The sequence below is a fragment of the Lactuca virosa genome, chromosome 8 (genome assembly GCF_052849685.1).
Source record: "Lactuca virosa cultivar CGN04683 chromosome 8, Lactuca_virosa_CGN04683_v6, whole genome shotgun sequence".
Taxonomy (NCBI): Eukaryota; Viridiplantae; Streptophyta; class Magnoliopsida; order Asterales; family Asteraceae; genus Lactuca; species Lactuca virosa.
Window position 1 is genome coordinate 63832188 of NC_136433.1, and position 20172 is coordinate 63852359.

At 36.0% G+C, this 20172-nt stretch overlaps 2 protein-coding genes across 2 annotated transcripts; both read right to left on the reverse strand.

The window, feature by feature from the left end:
• Positions 1-14900: 14900 nt before the first annotated feature.
• LOC145128389 (Copper transport protein family) lies at positions 14901-16370 on the reverse strand. The gene is made up of 3 exons (XM_079063191.1): positions 16208-16370; positions 15957-16038; positions 14901-15322 (listed from the first exon to the last, which is right to left on the reverse strand). The coding sequence occupies exons 1-3, from the start codon at positions 16217-16219 to the stop codon at positions 15132-15134; spliced, it is 285 nt and encodes a 94-aa protein (XP_078919317.1). The 5' UTR covers positions 16220-16370; the 3' UTR covers positions 14901-15131.
• A 638-nt stretch (positions 16371-17008) lies between these two features.
• Positions 17009-19332, reverse strand: LTA2 (2-oxoacid dehydrogenases acyltransferase family protein). Its single transcript, XM_079067681.1, has 6 exons — positions 18294-19332; positions 17967-18158; positions 17802-17889; positions 17641-17711; positions 17446-17529; positions 17009-17340 (listed from the first exon to the last, which is right to left on the reverse strand). Exons 1-6 carry the CDS (start codon positions 19194-19196, stop codon positions 17236-17238), a joined length of 1443 nt encoding a protein of 480 aa, XP_078923807.1. The 5' UTR covers positions 19197-19332; the 3' UTR covers positions 17009-17235.
• Between the last annotated feature and the right edge of the window lie 840 nt (positions 19333-20172).

A 20172-nucleotide genomic window follows, 5' to 3' on the forward strand; every position in this document is an offset into this window, starting at 1 on the left:
TTGGAGAGTGTTTTGAAAGAGTGTGTGTGTGTGTTTTGCCTCTCGGCCGTAAGTAGCAGGAGAGAGGGAGAGAAGGATGAGGTGACCTTGCATGGAAATATGGGAGACCATGCATTGTTACATGGTGAACAATATGGAGGTGACACCTCCAAAGTAAACCCCCCCTCCATTTCATTTTTCATTTTTTTTGTTAATGTGTTGGGTCGAGAGTTTTGGGCTAGGAGAAAGGGTGGAGTAGTTTGGGCCTTGACTTGCCTTTACTCAAAATTATGAGGCTCAATGATTACTTTTCGGCCCAATGGGCTCATTAGATAGTTCACGGCCCAAATAGGATAAAAGAATGGGTTTATGGCTCACTAAGGTTGATTGGGTTAGCTATGGCCCAATAAGGCCTTTTAGGGTTAGAATGAATCATTCTAGGCCCAAATGGTCAAAAATGTTATAGATTTTGTGAATTGGGTCCATTTAGAATCCAAATAGGGTTTCCAAGCCCAAAATAGTTGAATTGAATGCTTATTGGTCCATTAGGCCCAATAAGGAAATCCTAGTCCAATATGGACTTAAACCGGGATTCTTAGGGTTTTTAGACTCTTTGTTGAACATGAGAGATGAATTAAAATGAGCACTTGATGATATTTACTTAGAGTATATGTCTTACAATAGTTGAATGATTACACGAGAATAGAATTTCCTATCTAAAATGCTAGTTGTGACATCATCCCCCCGTTAGAGGGAATTTCGACCCGAAATTCTTTTGAAAACTAGGTTTAAGAAGGAGGGAATAAGTGAGGGTACTTTTGCTTCATTTGGTCTTCACGTTCCCACGTGCATTCTGGTCCACATTTAGCGCTCCATCGAACCTTCACAATCGGAATGCGACTTTGCTTTGTACGCTTCACCTCCCTATCCATAATCTCGACTGGTTCTTCGACGAACAGGAGATTCTCGTTTTACTTCAATCTCTTCCAAAGGAACGACAAGGGTTTCATCTGATAGACATTTTTTCAGATTTGATACGTGAAACACTGGGTGTACGTTGCTGAGCTCGGCAGGTAGCTGCAGCTTGTAAGCCACTGGACCTATCCGGGCAAGAATCTCGAACGGTCCAATGTGTCGCGGGTTCAGTTTTCCTCGTTTCCCAAAGCGAATCATTCCCTTCCAAGGAGAGACCTTTAACAACACGCGATCCCCAACTTGAAATTCTAATGGCTTTCGCCGCTTGTCTGCATAGCTCTTCTGTCGGTCTCGCGATGCTTGCAGTCGAGCTTTGATTTAGACTATCTTTTCTGTCGTTTCACTGATGATTTCGGGTCCTGTAAGAGCACTGGCTGGCGATTTCCTTTTTGCTAGTTGAGTGTCACCCACCTCAGCCCAGCATAGGGGCGATCTGCACTTACGGCCATAAAGAGCCTCGAAGGGAGCAAGCTCGATGCTTGTGTGATAACTGTTGTTATAGGAGAACTCGATAAGAGGCAAGTGGGTATCCCATGACTTGCTGAAGTCAATCACGCAAGCTCGGAGCATATCCTCGAGTGTCTGGATGGTACGCTCACTCTGACCATCCGCTTGTGGGTGGTAGGCAGTGCTCATATCTAGTTGTGTTCCCATTGCCTTCTGAAGAGATTGCTAGAATCTTGAAGTGAATCTGCTATCTCAATCCGAGATAATGGATACTGGCACTCCATGGAGTCTCACAACCTCCTTGAGGTAGATTCGAGTCAGCTTTTCCATCTTGTAGGATTCTTTTATTGGCAGGAAATGAGCGGGTTTTGTTAATCTATCGACGATTACCCAGATAACATCCAATCCGTCTGCTGTCTTTGGCAATTTGGTCACGAAGTCCATAGTAATCCTTTCCCATTTCCACTCGGGTATCACTGGTTGCTGCAATAGTCCCGAGGGCTTTTGGTATTCCACTTTCACTTTGACGCAAGTAAGACACTTGCCCACGAAAGTGGCTATCTCTGCCTTCATATTAGGCCTCCAATATTGCTGCTTGATATCCAAATACATTTTATCTGACCCCGGAGGAATAGAATATCACGTCTTGTGGGCTTCATGCATGACTTTCTCTCTGAATCCCCCAATTTTGGGAACCCAGATTCTATTCATGAAGTAGTGGGTTCCGTCGTCCTTAACTTCGAGCTCCTTCTCCATTCCTCGCAGTGATTAACTAGCGACATTCTCCGACTTCAAAGCGTCCAGTTGGGCTTCTTTGATTTGTGAGGCTATATGAGATTGAATGGTGATTGACAGAGTCTTCACACGACGACTTGAATACTCCTTTCGGCTCAAGGCATCGGCTACCACATTAGCCTTGCCTGGATGATATCTGATCTCACACTCATAATCATTTAACAGCTCAACCCATCTTCGCTGCCTCATGTTTAGTTCCTTTTGATTTAGAATGTGCTGGAGGCTCTTGTAGTCCGTAAAGATGGTGCACTTGGTACCATATAGGTAGTGCCTCCAAATTTTCAAGGCGAAGACCACTGCCCCCAGTTCGAGATCATGCGTGGTGTAATTTACTTCATGAGTTTTCAGTTGTCTGGATGCATAAACAATTACCTTCTCTCGTTGCATGAGGACACAACCTAAACCTTGATTCGAAGCATCACAGTAAACTATGAAGTCTTCGGTTCCCTCCGGTAAGGATAACACTGGAGCACTACAGAGGGCGTGCTTCAAGGTTCGGAAGGCAAGCTCTTGCTTCTCGGTCCAGTTGAAGGGTATGCCTTTTTGTGTCAATGTGGTGAGGGGTTTGACTATCTTGGAAAAGTTCTAAATGAATCTTCGGTAATAGCCTGCGAGACCTAAGAATTGGTGAATTTCTGTTGGCATTGCTGGAATTGCCCAGTTTTCGATTGCTTTGATCTTGGAGGGGTCCACATGTATTCCTTTCTGACTGACTACATGGCCCAGAAAGTTTACACTGCGGAGCCAGAACTCGCACTTGGAGAGTTTCGCATACAACTTTTCAGTCCTCATGGTTTCTAAAATCTTTCGGAGGTGTTGGCTATGATCTTCTTCGCTTCGAGAGTACACGAGAATATCATCGATGAAAACGATTATGAATTTATCAAGGAATGGGCGGCAGACTCGATTCATGAGGTCCATAAATACAGCGGGGCATTTGTTAGACCGAAGGGCATTGCGACGAACTCGTAATGACCGTAACGAGTTCGGAAAGCAGTCTTAGGAATGTCCTCATCTCGGACTTTGAGTTGATGATAACCGGATCTCAGATCTATTTTTGAAAAGTAACTAGCTCCTTGAAGTTGGTCAAATAGATCATTGATTCGTGGAAGTGGATACCGTTTTTTGATGGTGAGTTTGTTTAATTCCCTATAGTCGATGCATATCCTGAAGGATCCATCTTTCTTTTTAACGAAAAGAACCGGAGCTCCCCATGGCGAGAAGTTAGGTCTGATGAATCCTTTATTCAGGAGTTCGCTTAGTTGGCTTGATAATTCTTGCATTTTAGCAGGAGCCAACCCATAGGGTGATTTGGCGATTGGAGTGGCTCCAGGCACTAGGTCGATTCGGAATTCGATTTGTCGTTCTGGGGGTATTCCCGAAAGATCTTCTGGAAACACATCCGGGAAGTCACACGCCACTAGGATGTTGTAAATGCTTGCTTCCTCTTTGGTTTTATCCACCACATGAGTAAGGAATGCGTAGTTCTTCTTTTGTAGACACTTTTGTGCCTTGATACTTGAGATAAGGCGAAGGTTTGCGCCGGGTTTATCTCCGTAGATTATTAGGGTTTCATGATTAGGAAGATGAAGGCGAACGACCTTCTCGTGACACATAATATCGACATGATGGGGGCTTAACCAATCCATGCCGATGATCGCATCAAAACTCCTAATATTTACTGGCATCAAATTTATTTGGAAAGAGTGGTTGTTTAGTGTTAACGTACATCCTGTATAGATATCTTTGGTTGTTTCCGTTTTCCCATTAGCCATTTCCACCGTAAAGGATTCGTTGAGCTTCTGGGGTTGTTGATTTAGCAAGTGTTTGAATTTATTGCTAACAAAACTTCGTTCCGCCCCACTATCAAATAAGATGCATGCATACGAGTTGTTAAGTAGGAACGTACCGGTGATAACGGCTGGGTCCTGCATTGCTTCACCTTGACCTATTGTCAGCACTCTCCTTGCTGCTCCTGCCCCTTGAGTGTTTGCATTGGGGCAGTTTCGCCTGAAATGCCCGGTTTTCCCACATCCGTAACAGGTATAACTGGCTCCAGCATTGGTGTTGTTGTTATTGTTGTTGTTGTTGTTGTTGTTGTTTGTCATCTGGTTCTGTGGAAGCTGAGCCCTACAATACTTTGATGTATGGCCCTTCCGGTTACACCTTGTGCAATTCATCTCTCTACACTCCCCGTGATGGTGGAAGTTGCATTTGTTACACTTGGGAAGATTTCCTGAATACTGCTTTGGGGTATTTGGCATGGATGAAGCTGGAGCATGTGGTGTGGTGGTATCTTGAGTTGCAGCATGGACAGACACCGTTTATTGCTTCTTAGCCGATTCCGAGTTTTGCTTTCCCTTTCGCTTGTTGTTTTTCCCCTTCTTGTTCTCACCTTCTTTCTTGACCTCCGCTTCTGTTGTTTTGGCACCCTTTTTGTTACCATGATCATACAGTTTTTTGGCCAGTCTCTTGGCGCTATCAAACGTCTCAGGGTTTGCTGCAATGACATTCCTTTGGATAGGTGCAGTCAATCCCCATATAAACCTCTCAATCTTTTTCCCTTCTGAGGTGATCATCCCGGGACACAGAAGAGATAACTCACTAAACCTGGATATGTATGCGTCGATATCAGAGTTTTGAACCGTGAGGTTCCACAACTCCTGTTCCATCTTATGGATTTCGCCTCTTGGACAGTATTCAGCCAACATCATTTCCTTAAGCTCTTCCCAGGGCATCGCGTTCGCCACCGGGAGTGTCATGGCCTCTATATGGCCATTCCACCAGGAGAGGGCTTGATCAACAAAGGTGTAGGCTGCGAACTTGACCTTACACTCATCCGGACACCCGCAAATTTCAAAAACGGACGCTATTTTCTCGACCCATCGCTTAAGGGCTATTACGCCTCCTGTCCCATTAAAGGTCTGAGGTTTGGAGTTGGTAAAGTCCTTGTAGGTGCATGTTCGAGTGGCTCCGTGGTTCGTCCCTTGATTTGTGCTTCCGGCTCCCTGCCCGTTGCCTTCTCCGTTGTTTCCATTGCAAATCTGCGCAAGTGCTGCAGTGACCGCAACGGACACTGCTGCCTGGAATGCAACCGAGTTTATCTCAGGTGGGGTCGACGTTGCGTTGTTTCTACGGTTGGGTCTTTGAGACATCTTTCTGTCATGGAATGGAAAGATGTTGAGTGCCTATTGTTTTGCGAGTTTGGGATCCAATAGACTAGGCGTATAGTGTGTGTATTTAAGTAATTTCATGCATTAACATAAAACAAGGAAAATAAAACACATAGTAGAAGACAACATCATGATAAAACATAAAGCATTTTCATTAATATTAATAGTTTTGATACATGAAAATTTTCCAGAAGGCATGCAGTACATGGGGGAAATATAAAATCCGGCAGCATAACGACCCTATGAGTAGTGTGGTCACTTAAACATAGAGTCGATAGTACATAACATAGTGCGCTTCAGAGAAACCTAATACTAATAGGATACACTACTAATCCTGATCATACTGAGAAGTGTCTAATGGTGTTAGCGAAATCATATCCCAAAATGCTGCGCCAACAACTGAGCCATCTCGGTCATTTCTCCGATGACCTCATCCCTTTCCTGCTCAGCTTGCACGACTCGTGCCTCCATAGCAAACAGCTGATGCCGAAGTGTGGCGACCTCTGCTTCTAGGGAACGATCCTCACCTACGGGATCCGCTGGTGGAGCAGGGTGGTCCTGGTTCGACAAGGGCCTCATTCGTGTCCCTATCTTCCCCCATGTCCTCGTCAGTCCCCTCAAACTCATAGCCTGTATCAGTGTACTCGTCGGGCCCAACGTCATGGGCTCCCCCTTGTTCTTCTTCGGGATCCTCCTCAAGCATCCCCTGAGCCACTAGTGCTTGATAGAAATGTACCCCTTGCTGATCATCATCCATTGTGACTGCATGGGGGCGCGGGAACAAGTCATGTTTTGATTATTCTTATATTATATTTTAATTATTTAGATTTGAGTTCCTTAGAGTTATTGGAGAGTGAGGTAGGCTTTTGGATTCATTTCCCGCTATGATCACTCCCGAACACTGTTGGTCATATTCTGAATAAAAAAAAGTTGATCAGGCTATATTTATCCCTAATATGACTACATAACTGCCCAGGTTTAATCATAGTGTTCAATTTCCTCCAGAAGCTTTTATTAGATATTGTTATGTTATTATTCTCATATGCGCACATAAGTGTGAAATTTTTGTTTTGTTAAGAGTTATTTAGTCTCATTGTGTTTATAGTTGTATATCATGTATGGTTAGATATGCTAGTTCACTATAAACATTGCTTTAATACCAACCTGTCACACCCCCGAACCAGACCGCGGAAACGTCCGGGGGCTCGTGTGACTAACAATTGAATTATCATCACAATGAATATACATGAAGCATAACACATTCATCACCCACATTTCATATTACAACCAACATTGTTCACATTAAGTACATTGTTAAAAATACATAAGTTCAAACTGTTAAAAGTACGATGAGTGATATTACATAAAATGAAACCATACACACTTGAAAATCTTCCAGCTTAACGATTACCTGAGAATACAAGTTATTTTGAAAACGGTCAACATATATAATGTTGGTGAGTTCATAAGTATGTCTGAGTAAAAATCTTTGTATCTTTCGTAAAAATCCAGAAAATCCGATATTTTCTGTAAAATGTCTGAAAATAATGTGAAAATCAAGTATAGATGCATGTGTGAATTTCATAGTAGTAACATATATGACTGTAGTTTAGATTTCTTTGTATTGTAAGTAAGTGATAATTTAGTATTAATCTTTCCCCAGAAAATCTGATATTTTCTGATTTATAATAATGTCGAGGATATTGTATCGTTAAATAGTTGTTTTGTATTGACACGATCGAAGGGATTATCTTCGAAGTATAAATTTTTGGTATTGAATCTCTATATGAGCCGTTATAACTAGGTTGCATGTCTTGGCATTTTTCCAAATGCCGGTATTTGCTCAAGGTTTTGTCGCCCTAGACTGGCCTAGTCTAGCTGTAGCGATCAACTAAGGCATGGGGGGTCACCCCGTATAGATTTATACACAAACTCTCGCTCTTCCTCCATTAGACTCTGATTATAACTACAAGCTATGACTATACACAAACCTTTCGTACTATGTTTAATGTTTATGTGTATGTTGTGTGTTATCAAATCCAAAAGTACATTTATAATTATACGAAGTTCAATAGTTATGTAAGTGTATAGTTACGATCCACTAAGCATGTGAATTTCAGTCCAAGCCCAATTAGCATGTAAATGGATCACAAAGGCCCAATAACATGTAAGTGGGTAATTTGGGCCCAATAAGCATATAGATGGACCACAAAGGCCCAACAAACATGTGACCCATAACTCAGGCCCAAATTAACATGTAAATGGGTCACAAAGGCCCAATAAACATGTCATGGAAAATATTGGGCTCAATATACACTTGAATGGGCCCTTAGGGCCCATTGGCCATGTAATGTGAATATTAGGCCCAATAAAGTTAACATCATTATATTTCGTCCATTCGTTATTGTTGCGTTGTTTATTATAGCTCGTGGTTTACCAAGTTTATTATAAAAAGTCCCCCTTTTTTTTGTAAAACGACATTTTTGGTCAAAAGCCTCAAATTTTCAATTAAGGCCCAAAGTTTTGTAAAAATGACACTTTAGTCCATAATTTGTAAAAATTTGTAATTTTGTCCCAAATGTCTAGAAATTCACGGTTTTAGTCCAAAAATATATATTTTGACATTTAAGACCCAGTTTTGCAGAAAATTACATTTTCAGCCTCTTGTCTGTAAAAATTTACACTTTCGGCCCAATTTTATTAAAAGTTACATTTTTGGTCCAATTTGGAAATAAATGTTATTTTCACCCCTAAATTTGGTTTATTTACATTTATGACTCAAACTTTGGCCAAATAACATTTTTAATCCTAAAAACTTCATTTTTTTCGTAAATTTGGGCCCAAACCGTGAGGCCCAAAGATGTGGCCCATTTAGCTCAAATTTACATGTTTGGCCCTTTGGAAAGTTTGTTTAACATAAAAATCCCTTTTATACTAGTAGGACCTGTTTGGTCCCTATAAAAACATAAATGTCACTTTTTGCCCTTATCTTTTGTTTTCTTGACAAATTTGACCCTTAACAAGGTTTTTGTTTTAACTTTTAGATCTTAAACATATAATCACCTTTGGCTTGGTGATATGATATATATAGTGTCTTAGTTCTTGGATCTTTACTCAATGTCACTTAGAATGTCGAGATTTGTTTAGATCTAACACCCTTTTTACAAAATAAACTAAGAATCACACAAGACATGCATATAATACATAAATCTACACATTTTTACTTGCATTCTCCCCCAAAAATCATATGAAAACCGAAAACAAGGGGGTATGAACTCACCTTTGCTTGATGTTTCGGCTTTTGAAGAAAGAATGGAAAGGATTTTTGGTCCTAGCAACACCTTGAAGTGGATCTCGAGATTATGAAGCTTCTAAGGTGTGATCATGGAATAAAACTATGTAAGAAGGAGTTTTTCATGTTAATATGGAAGAAGATACTTGTGTTTGACAAAAACTTACCAAATATTGGAATGACTTGATGAAGATCCTTAGAACTCTAGCAATTTTCGAGATCTTGGAGGAATGAGGATAATCTTTGAGAGTGTTTGGAGAGAGAGTGTGTGTGTGTTTTGCCTCTCGACCGTAAGTAGAAGGAGAGAGGGGAGAGAATGATGAGGTGACCTTGCATGGAAATATGGGAGGCCATGCATTGTTACATGGTGAACAATATGGAGGTGACACCTCCAAAGTCAACCCCCCCTCCATTTCATTTTTCATTTTTTTTTGTTAATGTGTTGGGCCGAGAGTTTTGGGCTAGGAGAAAGGGTGGAGTAGTTTGGGCCTTGACTTGCCTTTACTCAAAATTATGAGGCCCAATGATTACTTTTCGGCCCAATGGGCTCATTAGATAGTTCACGGCTCAAATAGGATAAAAGAATGGGTTTATGGCTCACTAAGGTTAATTGGGTTAGCTATGGCCTAATAAGGCCTTTTAGGGTTACAATAAATCATTCTAGGCCCAAATGGTCCAAAATGTTATAGATTTTGTGAATTGGGCCCATTTAGAATCCAAATAGGGTTTCCAAGCCCAAAATAGTTGAATTGAATGCTTATTGGTCCATTAGGCCCAATAAGGAAATCCTAGTCCAATATGGACTTAAACCGGGATTCTTAGGGTTTTCAGACTCTTTGTTGAACATGAGAGATGAATTAAAATGAGCACTTGATGATATTTACTTAAAGTATATGTCTTACAATAGTTGAATGATTACACGAGAATAGAATTTCCTAGCTAAAATGCTAGTTTTGACACATCGATTCTCTCTTTTGTGCTCTTTAACTGTGTGAGTCTTTGATTGTGTACACATGTCAGGTTGATTATAGAGTTTTCTTTAACAATTCAAGGTTGTGAAACATTATTTAGGGCTTCATTCACCACCACACCTCTTCCATCACTGGTAGATCTAAACCGTCACTGAGGTCCCTCTCTCGCTATCTCTAATTGTGTGTGTTTTTTGTTTTTCATTTGTACATTTTTTTGAACTTGAAACCTATATATCACCTCCATAGTTTTGCTTTCAGTCCGCCAACCCAAACTTCTCTGATTACCGATGTCTGTAGTGAAGAACGGATGAAGGCAATTAATTGAGTTTTTGATCAGGTTGGAAGCTACAAAGGCCTTGGATTTTTGGATGAAGGCCACAAATGGCTGATCTGGATCAGGTTTATTTACTTTTGGTTCTTTTTTGCTTATCGTTGTGCTTATATGTTTTTGGTTAACTTCGATTTGATTACCATGTTTCAATTTTGTTGCTTCCAACTAATGGCCTAGATCCATAAAGACCATTTTCTTGCAGTTTTCAAATTTTCAAATAAATTTTCCGTTTTGATAAAGATGTGTGAAGAAGAACATGGCTAAAGAACAAAAGAAACGAATCAGATTTGGGTTCCTTGGTTTCTTCTATTAATATTTCAGTTAATGGGAGAAGAAAAGTATGTATATGCTAAAGAAGTAGCAAATGAGTGAACCTCGAAGAGACAGACTTGGTTATGCTTTGCTCCTTAATAAATTTACTTCCAAAAAATACATGATAGTGTAATTATGTGTCTAATATTTTTGAATGCAAGTAAATAGCATCTAAATTCCCTGTGAAAAATTAACTAAATAATTATCTTTTGTAGATAAAATTACTAAATAACATGATGTCAATAGACTCCTTAGAGCCTAATGTTCGTAAGTTTTTTGATGCTTAAACATGTAATATTGTTCATATCCTTACTAATTACCAACTTTTTTTTATATTTGATGGAATTTAGGCAGGAAGAATTCCTCTTACCTGCATTCTTAGGGATCCAAATCACATGATATATGCTAACTTATTTTATTAATAGTATCATGGAAAGCCGTATCGTCAGGTATGTTGTCTATAATTATTGTTATTTACTATTTAGTAGTAACCCTTCTAAGAGCTCTTTTTGTTATTCATTGATTTGTTGGTTGCAGGACTGGTGCATTTGATCAGCAAAAGCTAAGATTCCATTTTATTGAAGGTTGTTTATTTATATGTTTAGTGTACATTCAACCACTTTTTTTTCTTGAAGTCTATCAATACTTTTAATAGGGTTTGGTGACTGTTATTCAATAAGAATGGAAGTCAACATATTTTTCAATGATACAAAGCTCGATTCAGTGATATTTTCCTTGCAGCTGTGAAAAGAATCCATGATGGAGGAGCAAAAAAGAGGATATAAGGTAAAATACATGGCCACATTTGAATACTTACTTACAGGATGAACAACCTGGCTCAACCAAGCAAAATTTTAAACAACGAAAAAGAGAAAAGAGGCGTTAGGAACATTTTCGTTGCTACTATTTGAAAAAAAAAGAGAAAAAAAATTCCATTCAAACAAGACCGATGAAACGCTTGTTAAAGAAACAGGTCATTTTGGATATGTGAAGGTGAATTTGGATGGATTGCTGATTAGAAGGAATGTGGATCTAAATGACCATGATTTCTATGAAAATTTTGCTCAAACTCTTGAAAATTCTTCGGATAAAGCCCAAGTGCGTGGTAAACAAATAAAAAAGTGAAGGGTCATTGTTAAGTAATTTGCTCTAAACTATAATTGCTTTTTCATATAAATCAAATAATAATGTGATTTTTATTCTTTTTCAGATGGTCTCTCTCTAGTGCCATTATGCATGAAATGCTTGTGTGGTAGCCACAATCTCAACATTGCGTTTAGAAGGATACACATATAATTAAGTAAAAAACAAACGTACTTTTTGGGATCTCGATTTTGAAATAAGAACCAAAAGTCAATATGAAACCTTGAAAGTATGACCAAAATAGAAACGTCGGGGGTCCAAATTCGATATAGAACCTTTCAGTATAAACTAAAACCGAAAAAAGTTTCAATTCTAGACTAAAATCGTTAAAATCAGAAAGCATATTAACCATTTTTGTTATTAACTCTTTATTGTGTGTCATTAAAACATGGACTCTTGGATCGTGACCTATATTCATCTCATTAGAAATCGAATTAAGCCCAACATCCACCTCTTGAGGAACCACATCAGACGTGTTGGAATTAAAAATTTGGCCTGATAGCGCAACATGCAAAATATCTTGAGTGTTTTGTTCAGGTTCAAGGCATGTTGGAACTTTGTTTGTTGGATGCGAAAATAATGTCGGCAGAGAAGTAGAAGAACAATATGATACATTCAGGGAACAAAATAACCATTAATATTAGCAATTATAATTTTTATAAGTTATATAGTAAAGAACCATATGAAAATGACATAACCTAAAATACACCAAAAAATAACCGGCTTTGAACTTTATAGCCCCTTAAAATTTCAAAACCAATTTCCGACGTGGCTTCCACCATTTGTAAACATACGACTGCAACATTCAAGAAATTTGTGTTGATTAAAAGTCTAATATGCAATCAATGGTTATGCTTCTACATATGAAAATACGATGCTATAACATAAAACAATAAAAAACTATAACTGTATCTATGTAACCATGTGTGTGACAACGTATTTGTGTGTATGTGTAACGTTGTAAGTGAGTATGGTTGCAAATGAAATTGCCAACATCATTAATGATTTAGCTTTACTACATGGTTTTTATTTTTAATTTGTTGGTTTTGGGATTGGAAATACCCATAAATCCTCTCCTTAACGGAAATGACTATTTTGCCCCTGCTTAATCTGACCATTTGCAAATAATTATTGTATAGAGAAGTGTTGCACGATTAATAATGGGCAATCAACATATGTTAATAGACATTTCTAAAAAAATCCTAACTTTTCATTTTTAATTTTTATTGTTTTCGTTTATGCTAGCATGACTTTTTCTTGATAATTGTTTACCCGTTGTAACTATTTGCGTAAAACAACTAATCGCCTCTATAGCTAATTTCTAAAAAATAAACTATCCGCACCCGTCGCTCGGTGCGGGTAAACGGCTAGTGTGTATATATATATATATATATATATATATATATATATATATATATATATATATATATATATATATATATATATATATATATATATATAACTTTATTACCCTTAGGCCGTTTTCTATCCGACAAACTTTAAAGAATTAGTACAAGTAACTATTTTCTATTTGGAATATCTTTTGAATTTTGAATTATTGATGATGTATATTAATGATTATTTTATTTATCGTTATTGAGATGTACTTTGGATGATTAAAAATTGCAAGATTGCACAATTTTAAACTATTTTATGCGTTTTTTTAAGACGGAATCATATAATGACGTTCAATGTAGGAATGTTGTGTCTATCATGAATGGTTTGTTGTTACTGAAACTTGAATCTTAACGACAACATAAAATACTAAATGGTAATCGTTTATAGATTTATCTTGCATTTTATTTCATTAGAGTATGTGGTAATACCTATGATTGATTTATAAAGATTTTTTTTTTGGGAAAGTAACACAAAAATCATTAAGTTTACACTAAAATTCTAACTTGATATTGCGGTTTTTTTGTCTCAAATTTAACACTGTGTTTTCTAATTTGTTACAATTTTAACTACTTGACCGGTTAAACCGGTTTCTACGGACTTGACATGACGGCGTGTCATTTTTGCTGACGTAACATACTGGCATGACATGCTCATATGTCAAAATTGATTTTTTTTTCACACAAAACACTAGTTTTTATTATTTTTCAATTTTGACACTAAGTTTATTTTTTGTTTTTTTGTTTTTTTTTTTTTAAATTTTGACACTCCATTTTTTCTTCCAAATCGAACATCATTTTTTCCATTTTGTTCAATATTGTCCATTTTCTGTTTGAGACCGTATAATTTTTTTTTCATTTGAAAACCATATTTTTGTATAAATGCAATGTTTTTTTCTACATTCAAATTATAATGTTATGCATAAATATGTTGTAGTTATATTATAACCGTATTTTATATTAAATACGCAACTTTAAATGAGTTTGGAGATGTGGAGTGCACAATTAAATAAGCAAATTTGATCTTGGGAATATAAGGGTCTGGTGTTCGCTTTAATTACCAAGAGACCATTCATTGTATATAGTCATGTTTTTTTGGTTTTTGCAGATATAATTCTTCTTCATTTAACATTACAATAGTGCATTACGGTTATAATATAATTAATACATATTTATACACAACATCATGGTTTGAATATAAAAACCTTATATTTATACAAAATGTGGTTTTTAAATGAAAAAAAATATATTTATATGGTTTCAAATGTAACATATATATATATATATATATATATATATATATATATATATATATATATATATATATATATATATATATATATATATATAGACACACACAATTTCAAATGAAACAAAAAAATAATGTCTAATTTGGAACAAAAAATAAAGTGTCACATCATTAAAACCGAACAAAATTGAAAAAATAATGTTTGATTTGAAACAAAAAGGAAAACCTAGTGTCAAAATTGAAAAAAAAATAAAAAAAAATAAAAATAGAAAAGGAAAACTTAGTGTCAAAATTGAAAAAAAAAATGAAAATTTATTGTATTTTGTAACATTTTTTTTCTTTCAATTTTGACATGTTAGCATGTCACGTCATTGAAATTGACATGTCATCATGTCATATGAGGCAACTGATTTGATCGATCAAGTGTTCAAAATTGTAACAAATTAGATAATACGATGTCAAATTTGACACAAAAAAATATAGTGTCAAATTAAAATTTTGAGGTAAACTTAATGATTTTTTTGTTATTTTCCTTTTTTTCACAATGTAATATAAGGCACTCGCATATGATCAAGTTAATCGAGAAACGAAATGCGAACAACAACCAAATCACCATCGATGTAGGGTTTGTACGAGAAAATATGCTAAGTATATATTATGTGTCAGCATAATTAAATGTTGGGTTTTTGGACTTGTTTTTTTTTTAGTTAGGTTAATTCTAGATAAAAAATATATATATATTTATAGACTTTATTTACGTTTTTTTCTGTAATTCAAATTTTAGTCAGTAATAAAACCTTAACTAATTTTTGTAGATCGTTATTAGTGTTCTAAAGAAATACGATAACATCCAAATAACTATCCATGTAGGGTGTCTACAAGAAAATATGCCAAGTATTATGCATATCTAAGTTTTTCGTCTCACAAGTATAAACAAGACGGTTATCAACCATATCTTCACCAAGGATTCTTCACAATGATTGAAGAAAAGAAAATTTGAAAGATTATTTACATGTAAATATTTACACCATGTATACACGTTTGTCATGATTATAACTTTGATACTTAAATTAGTATTTGTAATGATTTATGATTGAATGTTCATGTTGTGCTTCATAATGAGTAGTCAGCTCCTCGATTTCAAGAATTTCAACTCTACGATTCATCTTTTTCCTTAATTTTATAGCAACATCTGATGGTTTAAACCTCCCGCAAATGCTAACCCTGTTTTGTTGTTTTTCTATTAAGTGCTTCTCTATTTCTTTGAAAAATAAAAGAAGAAAAATGTTAGTAACTGAAAGCTATATATATATATATATATATATATATATATATATATATATATATATATATATATATATATATATATATTAGTAAATTTGTGATCTTTCTTTTTATGATAATTAATATTGTTGTTTTAAGTTTAAACCTCATGCATATTCTCTCCATGTTAAGAAACTACAATTAATATCTTCTATTTGGGTTGTCCAAAAAAGGCAATGTTTCCTTTTAGAAAAAATCATTTCCAAAAATACAAATTGTATGGTCCCAAACAAAATTAATTAAAAAATTGTACCACATATGAACCAAACAAAATTAGTTGTATTTGTTTGTGTATGTTTTCTTAAAACATAACACAAAAGATGATCACTTAAACAGATTTTTATGAGGACACATGACTTGATTTTCTTTAGGTTGATTTTTTTATAAATATAATACAAATAAAAGAAACGAACAACATTTTTTTAAATTTATATTTGTGATTGTTGTGTTATGATTTTGTTTAATAAAACTATGTATACACATTATTATCATAAAAAAACTTGTAAAACTATATTTTAAAAGTTAATTTCACCAAAATAAATCTTGTCATGGTTAAACAAACAAATCTTTACCTTTCATGTTTAAGATGTTTCTCCTCATTTTTCTGCAACAAGAGTTGCAGTCAAGGTTGATCCTCATCACCATGCAACATACCTATGGAATTTCTCACACAACCAAAAAATAACAATGATTTACCAAGAAAATAAAAAATAAAATGGTATTTAGTCACAAAAACAATTGCTCATAGGTCAATATTTAGTCACAAAAACAATTCATAGCTCAATGTCATAAATAAATAAATAAATAACAATTTGATGCTTGCCTGTCCTTCCATGACTTATTGAGATTTTTTTGCTACGAGTAATATCAATGACGTGAATACAATAAAAATATAAAATAACAAATGGTGAACTATTTGTATAAAATATCGTAAACAAATTGCTTATATTATGTATGTTTGGGTTGTTTTTGCATAGATATGGAAATCATGATGTTTTTAAGGTTGAATACTCGAATGAAAGAGGATGGAAAACTTGAGGAAAAGAAAGATGAGTAGGTTAAGTCACCTTTCTCAACAATTTAGGGGTTACTTTTGGACTACTTGATGTCATGTTAGGGAAAGCATATTAAGTTTCTTTGCTAAATCATTATGTGCAATAACTAATAAGCCTTGTCATGAGGATTGTCATCGTTTAATTTTATGCAAATTCCATATAAATTTTGTTTAAGGTATACTGTTTTTATACAGAATAAAATTATGCTTAGCTTTTTACAAGTAGGAAGTGGGGTATTTATATTTATGTTACATGTTATTTTGAAATGGTTTGAGAGGATATATCATTATGGTGCATAACATATGAATATATTGGGTTGTTAGAATTAGAATTTCAAAATACCAAAGTTTCTATTTTTTTCCAAATACCTGTTTCTCAATTCATATGAATATAGTTATGTATTTGATTAATTTTTCAATTCAAAATATTTTAATCAATCAATAACCATTAGAATAATTGATTCATGCAAATTCTTTCAAACCAAAAAACTTGATTTCTAACAACTCCAACCAATTACTCCATTGAAAGGAGCATAATCCAAACCAGAGAAAAAAAACAAGCAACAAGAATAGCATCAATTTTCTTTTGTTGTGAAAAGACTTTATTAACCCTGTTCAAAAACCACCTCAAAGAATATCCGAAAATGACAAAAAAGAAAAAAGAAAAATGGAGCTACAACATGTGCTAGAAACCGAATAATAATGCCACCTCTGCAAACCAAGTTTCTTAGCTGCAAGATCATATCATGTGATTGTTGTTGTTGTTGTTGTTAAGGATAAAAAGTTGGAACAACATTTTACATTGTCAAGATGTCTGGTTCTTGAACAATCTTTGCAAATGTTTTAAGGAAAGCAGCCAAATCTGCTCCATATACAATTCGGTGATCAGCAGTAACATTTACCTGAAAAATATTATAATAATAACATCATGAATTTCTTAAAAAACGAATTTAATAAAGATTTATATGGGTTCCAAAAAACATTATTTAATATACAAAAAAACTCACCAGCATTTGATTTTTCACACTGAAATATCCATCTTTATCAGCAACAGCAGTAGGCTTTGAAGCTCCAACAGCCATAATAGCACCCTGCAACAAATCAAACATTTCAAATTTTCAATAAGACCTAAATAATATAAAACTTACACAGATAAAGATTTTATAAAATAACTAAAATCAAGTTTTTTTTTTAACAAATACCTGTCCAGGAGGAAGAATCGCATCAAATCGATCCACTCCAAACATGCCTAAGTTTGAAAGTGTAAAAGTCCCTGCAATCAAAATGGCATATTTCATCCATAAAATCTTGTAAAGAAAGAAGATATAATTACAATTAGAAACTTATATGGTTTAGTGGTTACCTGAGTTGTATTCATGGGGCTGAAGTTGTTTGGATCTTGCTTTCTCCACAAGCTCCTTCCATTTTTGGGATAACAGATAAAGATCCAACTACAAGAAAGCAAACAGAATGAAGGATTTCTGTCTATGTTTGCTAGGAATGAAGAACACTTAAGATCCATGCATACCTTGTCAGCATCTTGGAGAACAGGGGTGATTAAACCACCATTGATAGCCACAGCTACTGCAATATTGATGCTGTTGTTATAAGTAAAACTCTTTCCATCTTTGCAACTTGCATTGACCACAGGATGCTGAACAAGGGCCATGGCAGCAGCCTTTGCTAGCAAAGCAGTCATGGTAACACCCTTGGGCTTAACCTGAAGATCCATCCACCAACAAACAATTTAAATTTAGGAATATCATAATTCAAATGTTCAATCAAACTGTGAGAGTATATGATAGGTATGAGCATGATCAGATTTCAGTAAGAGATAGGTAAACACGAATTTGACCTTCTCATATAGAGCATCAAGAGCATCAGTGATAATCGGGTAACCAACACGGAATGTTGGCACAGACAAGCTCTCAATCATGTTCTTTGACACAGCAGCTTGCATTGTGGTAAATGGAACGATCGTAGCCCCGGGAATTTCAGCAAATGTTGGTGAGGATTTAGCCGGAGCAGCAGGAGCAGGAGCAGAAGGAGCGGTGGCGGTTGCAGGGGCAGCCGAGGATTTCGCAGGTTTGATTCCGGCAGCAGCTTCAACATCCGCCGGAGTAATCCTCCCAAATGGTCCAGTCCCAATTACCTTGTTTATATCGACCTTATGCTGTTTCGCCAGCTTCTTCGCAAATGGTGTCGAAACAATCTTCCTCGATCCATCCGCCGCAACAGGAGCCGCAGCTGGTGTAGAAGGAGCAGCAACCGGAGCCGGAGGAGGCGGAGGCGGAGAAGGAGCGGAAGCAGCAGGCGTCGATGGAGCAGAACTACCAGCACTAGCGGCTTTCGCCTTAGCTTCTTCAATTTCCGCTTCAGTCTCCGCTAACAAACCGATCGGAGCGCCAACTGGAGCCGACTCACCCTCAGGAACAACAATAGCGGCAAGAATTCCGTCGTAGAAAGTTTCAACATCCATATCAGCTTTATCAGATTCAACAACGACAACAGACTCACCTTTGGAGAGAACATCCCCTTCGGACTTGATCCATGAGACGATCTTGCCCTCAGTCATGGTGGAGCTGAGTGCAGGCATGAAGATCTCTCTGATTTTAGCACGAACGGTGTAATTCCTTGTGCGGCGAGTGAATGTAACGGCGGGTGAGGAGGTAAAGCGCCATTGGGTGTTGGCTGCGGAGATGGATGAAGAGAAAGAGAGCGATGGGGAAGCCCTAGCTTGCAGAAGTGAAGAAGACATTGTAGAGAGGGATATGGAGACGATGGATTTGGGGGTGAAATGAGAAAATCGGGGAGAGAGATATAGGAATGGAAAGAGAATGAGGCGGAGAAGACGAGGATATGAGGAAGAGGAAACACTGTAAACATCGCCCAAACATTGGCCATGTCATCCAAGTTCGTTGGTCTAACTCTACTCCCTCAACTAAACCCATTTCTTCTAAATTTGCTATTTGTTTTCTTCACTTAAAAAAGTTAGAACTATATCTTAAACAATGTTTTAAAAATCAAAGATTTTATTTAGTATTGTTTTTAACTTTATAAAATTGTAACCATATGATCGGATTAGGGTCGAAAGATCATGTGACTTGGGAGGTTAATATGTTATAACCTAGTTTGTATACAGTTTTTATAGTCTGAAATATTAAATCTCTTATTTTAAGGGTAACATTTAAAGACTTAACTTTACATAAGATATCGATAAGATATTGATGTAGTTGTAAACATTATTATAAATTTGACAAACATGTGTTGTTCTTATGTGATGTAGCAGAATTCTTTTAATCATAATACTAATAGCAACTATAGACCAAGAGAATCCCATCAAATCAACAATCAACTCTTCGTAGACGGAAGAGCGACTATCATACTATGCAGTAGAAATGGTACTTCAGAAAGAAGTGTACGAATACGAGAACTTGCAAATGGAGAAAATACAGAGGGTATTGGATAGAGAGTAGTAAAACGATACATGGATAAGCATAAACTAACATAAGAGCATAAAATCTTTTTCGACAATAAATATAAAAAAAAACAAAGACATACATAGTGGCGAGACTATCCATTAACCCTAATGTTGCATATCCACACCAACTTATATGAGGTCATGTATTATGTAAGAGCAAGTTCTTCCATATCAAGCCTCATGCTATCCTTCAACTTCTTTCGAGGATGTCCTTTCTTTCTCTTACCATCAATCATCATTGATTATACCCTCT